Below are 13,028 nucleotides of genomic sequence, written 5' to 3'. Positions count from 1 at the left end.
GCTAAACAGGCTCCTGATCACATGAGAGAAACTCAGTCAGATCAAGAACACAGGAGAAATTCACTGTGACTTGATGCAAAGAGTGTGTCATGTGATATATCCAAGTGGACCAAGATCAAAGATGAAGTATACCACAGATTGCATTTCCATACATTTCATAGTTATCCGCAAATAAAAATTACTCAGATTTCTAGGAACATTTGGAGGATCTGGGCAAAATTCAAGTATTCACAGACGCAGTTCCAGGGCTGTTTTTGAGTGCTTTCTTGGTGGGATTTTGAAAATTACTCAGCATTGGCCTAACACTGCTTCCATTAAAGCCACTGGTAAAACTGAGAGAGGTCATTAGGGAAATCTTACCTACGGATATTGGCAAAACCATGTTCCCTCACAAAGAGTGCCATGCAAGAGAAACAGAGCACACAGAATTCTCGCATTTAAAGCCTCATCTAAAAGATAATTTCCTCACTTAATTAAGAGCAATAAAGAGACGTGGAACTTGGTAACTCTGTGAAGCTTTTCACATAGAACGCAATAATAAAATAATTTTAAGCTTAAAGTTCTTGTAACTTGTGAAGGCTATTTGTTTAAAAACAAAACAGAATGTCCCCATGGTGTAATACTGAAGGAAATAATGTATCTAGCTCTTTTGTAGCACTTTTCAATCAGTAGACCTCAAAGCACTTACAGAGGAGGTCAGTTTCATCACCCCCTTTTTACAGTTGGGGAAACTGAGGTACAGAGTGATGAAGTGACTTGTCCATGGTCACCCAGCAAGTCCGTGGTAGTCAGGAATAGCACCGAGGTCTCCTCAGTCCCTGTCCAGTGCTCTTTCCACACTGCAAGGGTAGTCAAGTATGAGTATCACCCTGTGCCAAACCCTTTAGAAAAGGTCTTACTATACAATACAAAAACAATAAAAAAGGCAGTGTTCCTGCTCTTAATCCTGTTCTCCATGCTGAAGATAATGCTTTGTTTTATCCTCTCTAGCTTTCAGTCGTGCCCCTGTTCCTATGGCCGTGGTCCGACGGGAACTGTCCTGTGAGAGCTATCCAATAGAACTTCGCTGCCCGGGAACAGATGTCATCATGATTGAAAGTGCCAACTATGGTAGGACTGATGATAAAATCTGTGACTCTGATCCTGCTCAGATGGAGAATATCCGCTGTTATCTGCCAGATGCCTATAAGATTATGACTCAAAGGTACGGTATTTAACATTCTTTGCTTGTTGGATGGTTGATTTAATCCAGTATGTATATATGCATTGCTGTGGTGTTTGCATGAGATTATACAGGTACTGGGAGTTTGTGTGTGTGGGTACAGTGTAATAGTCATAGGCTGTGAAATGAGCACATTTCATAGTTTGCTAGGATAAAAAGAGACATGCTATAGCTAATATTTGACTATTGGTAGGTCACTCTGATTCTGTCTCTTCCTGTGCCTTGATTTTGTGTCCCAAATGCCTAAATACTGAGGCATTTATTATCTAACAGGAATCCTTTTCTCTTGTGCTCCTTTCCCTTTCCTTGTGCTGTTGTCATACAGAAGGTTGTAAAGCTGATTCAAGCAATACATGCCGTTGATTACTTGCAGTTTGCCATGGTCATTAGATTGATACAGAAGCTAAGATCCCATGCAAGATGACTTGATTTATGCTTTTATGGAAACCTTTATCAGCTAGGAGTGACGTGTACTGTATCAGCTAAGCTTTAAGTGCCAATCCTGAGATTGTGCCATTTCACTCGGAGGTGTCCACTTACATGGAGTTGATTGTAGGAGTTTATTTGCAGGACCTGGGTCCAAAAATTTAATCCAACATGATTGTGAAAAGCAATTGTTAACCGCTAAATATTTCAGGATATTTTCTGGCACTCAAAATGTTTGCGAAGGATTCACAAACTCTTGTTCCTGTTCAGTTAATCACATTCAATGTGTTTCCCTTTGTAACTACACACAGAATTATTAAATACAGTTTATTATTGATTAAGAAGTAATAAAATCTGCATTGTGTGGTATTAACAATATCAACTTAGGCAAAGTATACTCACTGAAGTCATGACAACGTTTGTGTAGCTCTTAATGATTAAGATAATGATATGTTTTGGTGTAGTGTAATACACTTCTGCCCTTCTCTGGTAATGAATGAAGCCCAGGGGCGGCTCCAGGCCCCAGCACGCCAAGCATGCCTTCTGTGGCTTGCCTGCGGAAGGTCCGCTGGTCCCGCGGCTTCGGCAGACCTTCCGCAGGCATGCCTACGGAGGGTCCACTGGTCCCGTGATTTCGGAGGACCTCCCGCAGTGCCATAACCGTGGGACCAGTGGACCATCCGTGGGCAAGCCGTGGAAGGCAGCCTGCCTGCCCTGCTTGGGGCGGCAAAATTCCTAGAGCCGCCCCTGATGAAGCCACATGAAAAAAAGTAGTTTTCATTTGTATTTGACACATTAATGTAGTATTTTTTTTAGCTTTACTTAGAATGGTTCAACCGGGGGTATAAAGTTGAAAATACTAACTGAGTGGTCTCACTTGACAGCTGTTATTGTTGTTGCATATGAAAAGTAAGCCCTTTTGACTCAGAATTTCTGTGTGTTTAAATCAAACCCTTAAGTGCAGATTTTTGTTGAGGCTATTTGTGGGAATTTGTTCATTACATTTCTTCTTAAAATAAAGAGCAATGGCAACAACATCAAAGCAGCTGGTTGCTTGGTTGTGGTGGGATTGTAGTGGAGTTATGATAATTCTCTTGTTGAGGACCTTAATGGCTTCAAATAGAAGCCATTAATCCATTGAGTTCAGGCAGAATAAAAAAACGTTCTGTCCCCATAGGGCCAGAAGCAGATATTTTTTGTATCTGTTGGTGTCCACCATGTCCCAGCTTTTTTCCCAAAAATATATGAAGAAGGCCTAGTGGCTGCCCAGCATGCTGCAAATCTTAATGAAGTGTTAGCGATGAGAGTCAGTGCCAGGACCTTGAAAGATAATGGTGTGTCTGTGGGCTTTAAGAAAACCCTATTTTGATTTTTAATCTCTAGCTTTTGTTGCCTCCGCCTGATCCAAGTTGCTTTGCAAAAACTCTTTAGGTTAGCAGAAGACTTGTGCTCATCTACTATCCTTCTCAACAGTGCAGGTGATGATGTGGTCATTATTGGTAGGATACTTTGGTCAGAGTGGGGAAGATAAAATGGATACAGGGAACCCTATTAAATAACAGTGTCCATGGGATCTGGCCAAAGCCCATTGAAGAGAATGGGAGACTATAAAGCATAGCCACTTAGTCCATTTGAACTGTTGGACAATTGTAATGGACTTTTTGTCAAGAACTGCAAAGTCACAATATTAACTAGACACCTCTGAATTCCACAAAAATAACTGAAACATAGTTTTCGTTGTAGGAGCAGAAAAAATGGTTGGCATTTTTATACCATTTTATTAAAACATCTCCATTAATTCAAACAGCTGAAACAATGTTAAAAGAAAACCATTACATAACAGAACTAATGCATTCCCAATACGCCAGTTTTCAGCTCAGAATACAAGTTTACAGCTGAACCTCGGAGAATAGTTGTTTGCACCAGATGAGCTGACAGAATGGGAAATGCAGCAGCTCTAACATTGCCATTTTGTCCTAAAAAGCACCTATATGCTGGTAGGTTATTGCTTATGACCAGTGTCCCAAATGCAAAATTCATTGGTTCAGCAGTTTTTATCCTGGATTCACAAATGAATGCAGATTTTAATTCCATGAGTTTGGCTTTATTAGTAATAATAATATTAACAACAGGAACAATAACAAAAGGACTGGAAACCAAACTCCTCATGACAGTGAATCCAGTGCAATGCAATCTGCGTGTGAAAAGGAAATCAACATGCATGACATGTACCTCTCATTCACTGAATTAATAAATACACAGTCCCACTCTAGGTTTGGTAGGAGCTCTGTGATTGTAGTCAATTCTTAATCAGCATCTCTGTGTCCCCAGTGTCATATGTATTATGTTATTTCTGTGGGTTGGTTGTGAAAGCAAGGAAGTGTGTGTGAAAGAAGTGTAAGTGTGTGAAACAGCATGTGAGTGATCAGATTTATGGTAGATATTAAAAAAAATACTCAAAAATCATCCAAGTGAGTCTGTTCCTTTCTTCTCTGTTTATTTAAATTAATTTTGTAGCTGGAAAGATGGGGTTATTTGGGAAGGGACCACCATAAATCTGCCGGTATGTTCGTGGAATCTCCTGGGCAGTGAGAACACAGGCAGTGCTTATTGGAAGTGTTGCAGTACAAATCTCAAAAATCTTCAGAGTATTGGTCTAGCTAAGGAAAGTTTAAACAGTTTGTGGGGAGCTATTTTATAGGAAATTAAATCTCTATGGCCTCTCCATTCCGTTTCTACACTTGCCAGCTCTTCCTTCCAGCATTAAAGCAGCAGATGCCCATAAAAGCCCAGAAAGTCCATTTTGGGTTGAAGTTTGTCTGGTATAATTAGAGAAAATTGTATTTCATAGCATGTTTGCTTTGGAGAAATGACTTTCTGAGGACTATAACAAATGATTGAATCCAAACCGTGTCCATTATAAATGGAGTGCAGTGTACTGTGGGAGATTGTACTGTTCTCCCTCGAGCAACTGTGCCACAAAATTAACATATCATCCATCCAAGCAGCTGGGAAGAGTTAGGCAGAATTGGAAAAAACTGTGTCACAATTTCATTTAAAAAAAAGAATCTTTGACTTTATGGCATTAACATTGCAAATGATTTTATTTTTTTTTTTAAATCAGAAAACTCCTTTGATTTGTTTCTCTTGAGTTTCCCCTTTGGGTGCTTTGTCCCTGTAAGAGATCAGATCCAGCAGTGCATCTAAGCCTATGCTTAACCTTAAGGATGTGAGTAGCCCCCATTAAAGTCAATGAGGCTGTTTGGATACTTGAAGTCACACACATGCTTATGGCACCTGTTCAGTAAAGCATTTAAGCACGTGTGAAGTCTGTCCTTATTCAGCAAAGCACTGAAGCACGTGCTTAATGTTAAGCGTGTTCCTAAGTGCTTTGCTGAATAGAGCGGGACTACTGAACCAGAGACTGCCTAAGTATATTGTTGGACCAAAGCCAATGGAAAGAAGGGAATGCCAAGGAAATGCTCATTCTAGGGTCTTGCAAAATATGTATATATTGGGGTTTTCCTCACTGTATTTTAATGCATAACGTTGAACAAATCAGTTCACTTGTGGTAGCCTTTCCATTGGACTTTGACCTTGTGTGTTTTAGTCAAAGGGAGGGGGAGGAGGAGCAGTAAAGTTAAGAAAATACAGAGAAATATTGATTTTTTTTAACAGTAAAGGTAAGCTCAATATTTTCCGATTTTCTCAAAATATCAGGGCTGCTGGGATCCTCCTCCATTTGAACTACCATGTGCGGTCAGGGGGTTGGCTTATAACCAGACCATACCAATAGGTGGAACAAAGGATCAAGGGGGAAGCGTTCATAGGCTTGAACAGCTGTTTTTAAAATCAAAGCAAAACTGCTTATGCCTTCTAGAGGCCCAGCATATTGATAGCCATTATATGGGAGTGCTCCTCTCTTCCCTACATTGCAAAGAACCCCGTTTGTAAAGGGACAGGCTTGCACAGGATCCTATTGTGGGACTTCTTCACTGGGTTGTGCTATCACATGTCAGTGGTTTACGTGCTGATTGAGAATGTTTGTCAGCAGCACCACTGAGAGTATGAAAATAACTGCTAGCGGCTAGAGGGCATCTCACTAGTGCAGCCCTGTATTGGGGGCAGTACAAAGGCACCCAATCCCAATGGAAATGCTATGGGACTCTTGTTCTATGCAGGTACAGTGCCTCCCGGAGCTGCTTGCTGCACCGAGTAGTGCAGAAACTGCTCTGTCTCTAGGAGATGGAGTGTAGTCTGCATGGGGTGGCCAGCCACCTGTCCTCTGCACCTCCGCACCTTTTTGGCGTGCCTCAGGGAAGTATTTAGGGTACCAAAGGGACTGCCATCTGAGTACAGTTCTCGCTGGTTCCTATGTGAGCTATGCAGAGAGGGATGGGGAGCTATCAGAACTATTTCTAATAGCCACCTAGGAGGCATAGTTGGTAGCTGCCAGATGTCCAGCAGGGGAATAGTTGTTTGAAGTAGGTTATTTCTGGATTTTTGACTCATTTCTGTGACTCATGCTATCATTCTTTCCTCTGGTTACAATGCTGGTAGTGCCCCCAGTGACTGTGTAATGCTGACAGACAACAGTTGTCCGTGGGCAGAATCGAACCTGGGGCCTCTGGAGCTTAGTGCATGAGCTAAAGGCCTTATAAAAGCTGTTAGCTAAGGCTGAAGAGAAGCCTGATTAATCTCTCTCTCTAAATGGTCTCAGTGCCGCTAGATGGGACAGAACACCACACCCAGGAGGTGTGGGGGTTACATACTTCCACTAGATGAGGAAACATGTTCCAAGCTTCAGAGACTTCCCAGCTGAAATCTCAGACGAGCCCCCGGTTGTAACACTGACAGACCCTGGTCATCAGTGGGTGGGCTCGAACCTGGGGCCTCTGGAGTTTAGTGCATGAGCCTCTACCTTATGAGCTAAAAGCCATATGGCTCTTAGCTAAGGCTGTAGAGTAGTGTGTGTGTGTGTGTGTGTGCTGCTTTCTCTCTGTCTCTCTCTTCTCCTTCCTCCCTGTTCCTCTCCCCCACCCCCACCATGTGACAGAATGGCCTGGAGTAAGAGACAAGTCAATGGGAATGTCAGTTTTTTCATGTCGTATTGACTTGCAGGCACATGCTGATTGTAGCATAGAGTCTGATTCTACGAGATGTGGAGTGCCCTCAGCTCGCCCTGTCACCTGAAGGAGTTGAGGGCACTCATTACCTTATAGCATGGGTAGATAACGAGGAAGCTGTCTGACACAGCCAGAAAGACATGGCTGAGTTTTACATTTTCCCGAAGACTTGATTGTTAATATGTTTTGATTGGTTTCTGTGAAAAAAAAAAATCAGTCTAAAAATAATGTGGTGATTGATGCTGCTGCTGCTGCTGCTAACAGTGTGCATTTTGCAGCAGGTTCTGTCTGAGAATTTAAAAAACACTTTTCCAGCTCTTGGTACAACTTACCAAGGGTCCTGATGGATTTTCCGTTGTCTCGATGACCACTTAGAAAAGATCTGCTCTAAGAGGAATTACTTTGGGGAAGTTTTTTGCCCTATGTTCTGTAGGAGGTCAGACTAGATGGATTAATGGTACCTTCTGGCCTTGGAATCTATGAAAATAAACTAAGCTCCCCTTATGCAATAGAAGAGGATTATTACCTTATTGTACAGGAGGAACTGATGTGCAGTGAGGTTAAGGCCAACAATTTGTACAAGTGGCTACTAGTTTGGAATGTCTCTGTTTTGGGGTGCCCCGTTGGCACCTTTGAATCAAGTGATGTGCTCTAGGCCCCATGGGAAGCATGTGGAAGGGACACAGATCACCACACACCTTGTTTTATGCCTTAAAGAAAAGACCATGCTTCCACTAGGATTGAATTAGAAGTCTTCAGCTAAGTTGTAGCACAGTTGTGTCATGCTCTACAAAATTAATGACACATTTCTCAGAAAACAAAATGGAATGTTGTTGCACACCTCTGTCACAGGGATGTCGTAAGACTTAATGCACTGGTGTATGAGCCACAGATGGAAGGCAGAATAGATGGGAAAACTATTATTATTGATAACTGAAGCATTTCCAGTAATTGGTAGGAATTGTAGATTTTATCCAAGAGAGAATAGAGAATATTGAGATTCACACTGCCCTGATTCTGATCTTTGAACCTCAAGCAAAACCTTAACAGAATTCTGGTTAGTCTGTTATATGTGTCTTGCAGAAAGACACTTTAAAACAAGGCACAAAATATTTATTTGAGGAGCCTCTATCCCAAGCTTTAGCAATCTGTATGTTGTAATAGGCATAGGCAGTTATAATGGAGAAATATGCATGAAATTTCCAATCCATCATGCCTATTCCAGCCCTCCAGCACATCAGAAAAATACTCTCAGCAAGGAAGAGAGCAAGTACCAGGCTGTCAGCCTGAGCACCTCCGCTGTTTGCAGTTGCCATGGTAACAGATATGTAGAGGGGGTGGTTTTTAAAGTACTGCAATTAGGTTCCAAACGATGTGAATCTTTATATATACAAAATAATACCTGAGACTGCTCTAGTTGCCAGTGCAGATGAAAGTACTCAGCTCAATAAGCAGGCCAGCCGTGCACATTCCTGACTGCCTTTAACATGTTACCGCTCCCATGCACAACTCTTTGCCATGATCTGGTTTTAATGTGACAAAGGCACAAACAGCTGACACGGTCCACTTCCAGAAGGAAAGCTCTCAGGCTTCTTGAGAAGCACAGATGGAAAAGAAGTGATCTTGGCTACTGCTATTGCCTGAATGTCTAGGAATAAAAAAGGATCCAACATGACACCCAGGCTGTAATTCTGAATAATAAATGTCAGACAGAGCTCCCTCTTTTGAGGGACCTGGTGTCATCTCTTCCAACTCTAACTTTTGCTTTCTCCATCTTGACAGCATTCCTTCGATAGTTCTCTTAAATGAGCCTTAGCCAGCTAGCTCTCGCCCATAATCCAGCTCAGTCTCTGAGCTAGGTCTGGAAACATGTTGATGGAGATCAAAAAGCATAGGGACTTGAGGTAATGTTGGAATGGCCTCTTCTACCATCTCAGTGATCATTGTCCTGAAATGAGAGACAAAATAAGGGATTATTGGTAGGATTGGCTATACCCAAAGACAGATTGTGGAATAAGCATTCAACTATTGTTTCTTTGCAAGAAGCTACTACAGTCCAAAACAACAGCAAAAACCCAAACCAGAAAGAACAAATGATCAAAACCATGCCAGAGTAAAAATAACACAGGCAGCAGCTGAGCAGCAAAGTGGGGGTTATCCAATTTATCACATCACATCACATGTAGCATGTTTGATTACTTTGTGGTCAGGTGGCATATGTGTGCATTTGGTGCAAGCAATTCATGATTCTCTGAGAATGAGTAAGGACTCTTGGGACCAGAGTGCTGAACTGGGAGACCTAAGGGAGACAGAGAGGTACATAGATGAGACTGTTCGAGATGTAGTAGAGCAGTTCCACTGGCAGTTTGACAGTCTCTGGCTGTTGCAGAGTGTGAAAAGCTTGGGGAAGGAGAACATCAAGCAGGAGTGCAGGTAAGCAATCCCATAGTTGCAACCTTCCTTGCAGATGATGTCATGGTATTCTCTTGCACTGAGTATACTCCTCCTGAAGAGAGGACTCCTGTTGTTAGGAAGAGAAAGGTAATAGTAAAGAGGGATTTGATTATTAGAAATGTAGATAGTTGGAATTGTTATGACCGGGAGAACCTCATGGTGAATTGCTTATGATGTGAAGGTTGCAGACTTCTCAAGACATCCAGATAGTCTTATGTGCAGTGCTGGAAAGGAGCCTGTGGTCGTGGTACATGTAGGTATCAATGAGATAGGGAAAGATACAAGAGAGAGTTCCTGGAGGACAAAGTTAGGCTGGTAGGCAAGGGATTAAAGTCCAGGACCTCCATTCTTTGGAATGCTTCCAGTTTCACAGGGCCAGTTGGATAGGCAGAACTGCAGGATCTCACTGCATGGATGAGACTTCAGTGTTGGGAGGAGGGATTTAGGTTTATTAGGACCTGGGGAACCTTTTGGGAAAGGAGGAGATTATAGAGGAATGATGGGCTCCACCTAAACCAAAACAGAACCAGATTGCAGGCATGTTAAATGGAAAAGGTTGTAGAGAAGTTTTTAAAGTAAGGACTGGGGAAAAGTCGACAGGTGCCAGGGAACACATGGTTTGGACAAAGACATCCCTGAGAGAGGATTTATTAAAGAGGATATTCTATATCCTCGTAAAGAGCAAGAGATGGAAGTTGATAAAGTACAGATGGGAACTGAAGAGAAACGAAAAAGAGTCCCATCAATTACATCACATGAAGGCAGACAGCTGAAAAGTGATATGTATAAAGTTCTTGTATACAAATGCTGCAAGTCTAAATATTAAGATGGATGAACTTGAGTGCCTAGTATTAATTGGGTATATTGACATAATAGATCTCACAGAATCTTGGTGGAATGAGGATAATCAATGGGACACGGTAATATCAGGGTGCAAAATATATCGGAACGACAGAGTAGGTTGTGCTGTTGGGGGAGTGGGCACTATAAGTGAAGGAAAGCAGAGAGTCAATTTGAGTCATTTAAGATTTTACTCTATCTGTACCACAGAATCTCTCTGGATAGAAATTCAAAGCTAATAATAAGAGTACAGTAAGAGAAATATACAACTGACCACCTGACCAGAATGGTGATAGTGATTGTGAAAAGCTCAGGAAGAGGCTACAAAAACAGAAAACCCAATAATAATGGGGAATTTAAACTATCCCCATGTTCCCTGGGAGCATATCACCTCAAGACGGGATGCAAAGATTAAATTTCTAGACATCATGAATGACTGCTTTTGGGAACAGATAGTCCTAGAACTCACGTGGGGAGATTCAATTTCTTGATTTAGTCCTAAGTGGCATACAGGATCTAGTCCAAGAGGTGAATATAGTTGAAATGCTCTGGAATAGCAATCACAATGCAATTAAATGTAATGTCTGTGTAGGGGGAGGGGGAGGTGGGAACAGAGACCCTCTGCAGTAGCATATAACATAAAAAAGGGGAACTCCACAAAAATGAGGAAGCTAGTTACATGGAAATTAAAAAGGAACAGTCACAAAGGTGAAATGCCTGCAAGCTGCGTGAAAGCTATTTAAAAACACCATAGAGGCTCAAACTAAAAGTATATTCTAAACCAGGCCTGCACAACTCGTAAAGCAGCGAGGGCCACATTACTCCAAAGAAAACAGCTGAGGGCCGAAACCTCCCGGTCCCACAGAAACACCCTGCCCCAGGACCGCCCAGCCCTGCGGAAACAAACCCTCCTTCCCCAGCGCCGCCCCACCAAAACAGCTGTGGGCCAAAAAAGAAGGTTGGGGGTGGGAAGGTGATACTTTTTTTAAATCAACCAGGGGCTCCCAGCTGAAGAGGTGGCTGGGAGCCCTCAGGGCAAATTAAAGGACCTGGGGCTCTGGCAGCTGGGGGAACCCGGCAGGGCCGGCTCTAGGTTTTTTGCTGACCCAAGCAAAAAAAAAATTGGCTGCCCCCCGTCCCAGCCCTGAGCTCCCCCCTTTACTTCTCTGCTGCCCCAGTCCTGGGCTCTCCCCCCACCCGCTGCCCCAGCGCTGGGCTTCCTCCTTTCCTCCCCACCCCGCTGCTGCCCCTCCCTCCCACCAGTGCCTGCCCCCCCCACACACTCCTGCCCTCAGCCCAGGGTCACTGGTAATCGCTCCCAGGGCGGGTCATTCAGCAGGAATTTTGGATGTGCACAAAATACAGACAGGATTGGTTCCCGTATGGTTACAGAGCTGCAGTAAAGTGGAACAATTTTCAGCTTGTGTGACTGGAGGATATCTGGATGCATATTATAAGACTGTCCTCCATAAATGAGGAAAAGTTGAGGTGCCTTTATTATTCTTTTGTTCCAGTCTTTGTTTCTCTGGGGAATTTGCCAATGCGATATCACTGTCTTCCTGTTAAACAAACAAAAAGGCAATGGCTGTTGAAAATAGCAATTCCAGTCCTAATAACGACTGGGAAGCATTTCTTGCTCAATTTTATCCTACTTTTTCTACAGCAAGTTACAGTGGATCAGTATATTTGATTTGGGAGAAATGAAGTAACAGCCGTCCAAACTGAGCTTGAGCACTCCTGAGTTTTGAGGTGTTCAAATCTGGAAGGCAGGTGCTGGAGGGGCGGGGGGCTGGGGGCTCCATGCGGGAGCATAGCAGCAATGTGTCTGGAGCTGTACGGAGCCAGACACGCTGGTCTGAGTGGCATAGTAAGGGGGTTGGGGGTTGGAGAAGGGGTAGGGGGTTCCAGGGGGCAGTCAAGGGACAGGGAGCAGGGGGGATTGGATGGGGCGGAGGTTCGGGGGGGCAGTCAGGGGACAGGCAGCGATTGGATAAGCATGGGAGTCCCAGGGGTTTATCATGGGACAGGCAGGGGGTGGGGTCCTGGGGGAAGTTGGGGAGGGGTCTCAGGAGAGGGCAGTTGGGGAAAAGGAGAAGGAAGGCTTAGATAGGGGCTGGAGTCCCAAGGGGCAGTTAGGGGCAAGGGGCTCGGGAGGGGGCAATCGAGGGACAAGGAGGAGCGGCATTTAGATAGGGGGTGGGATCCCAGGGGGCAGTTAGGGGCAGGGGTCCCGGGAAAGGGGTATCAGGGGACAAGGACCAGCAGTGCTTAGATAGGGGGTGGGGGCCGAGGGCTGAGATTCAAAGGGCTCTGGGCTGCCCGCAGCCGCGGGAGCCCTGAGCCCTTTAAATCCCAGCCGCGGCCCCGCTGCCGGAGCCACGGCCAGGATTCAGAGGGCTCTGGGGTGCCCGAAGCTGGGGGGAGCCTTGAGCCCTTTAAATCCCAGTCGCGGCTGGGAATCTCTGCTGGCAGCCCAGAGCCCTCTGACTCCCGGTTGCAGCTGGGATTTAAAGGGCTCTGGGCTCGCCGCCGCTGCGGGCAGCCCAGAGCCCTCTGACTCCCGGCTGTGGCTGGGATTTAAAGGGATCTGGGCTCCCTGCCGCTGCCTGCAGGGCAGAGCCCTTTGATTCCCTGCCGCAGCCAGGATTCAAAGGGCTCTGGGCTGCCCGCAGAGCGCAGTGTGTGGGGGATTTAGAATCCCCCCTGCAGGCCGCACAGTGAGGCTCCGCGGGCCGCATGCGGCCCGCTGGCTGTACGTTGTGCAGGCCTGTTCTAAACAAATTAAACAGTAAGAGGACCAAAAAAAAAAAAAAATGCCACCAAAACAGCTGAGTAAAAAAGGTCGTTAGAAGCCAAAAGGCATCCTTTATGCATTTGAAGTGAAATCCTAGTGAAGAAAGTAGAAAGGAACATAAACTTTAGCAAGTGACATGTAAAATGATAATTAGGCTGAAAAATAA

General features: G+C 44.3%; 1 protein-coding gene across 1 annotated transcript in view; it reads left to right on the top strand.

Moving 5' to 3' along the window:
- Window positions 1–13,028, top strand: part of ADGRL3 (adhesion G protein-coupled receptor L3) — an 836,368-nt gene that overhangs the window by 360,925 nt on the left and 462,415 nt on the right. Inside the window, 1 exon segment of the mRNA XM_075066059.1 lies at window positions 991–1,204. Within this exon segment, the coding sequence (XP_074922160.1) occupies window positions 991–1,204 (214 nt within the window).

This window comes from Chelonoidis abingdonii, chromosome 5 (assembly GCF_003597395.2).
Source record: "Chelonoidis abingdonii isolate Lonesome George chromosome 5, CheloAbing_2.0, whole genome shotgun sequence".
Classification (NCBI taxonomy): Eukaryota; Metazoa; Chordata; order Testudines; family Testudinidae; genus Chelonoidis; species Chelonoidis abingdonii.
This window is presented reverse-complemented; position numbering and strand designations above follow the sequence as displayed.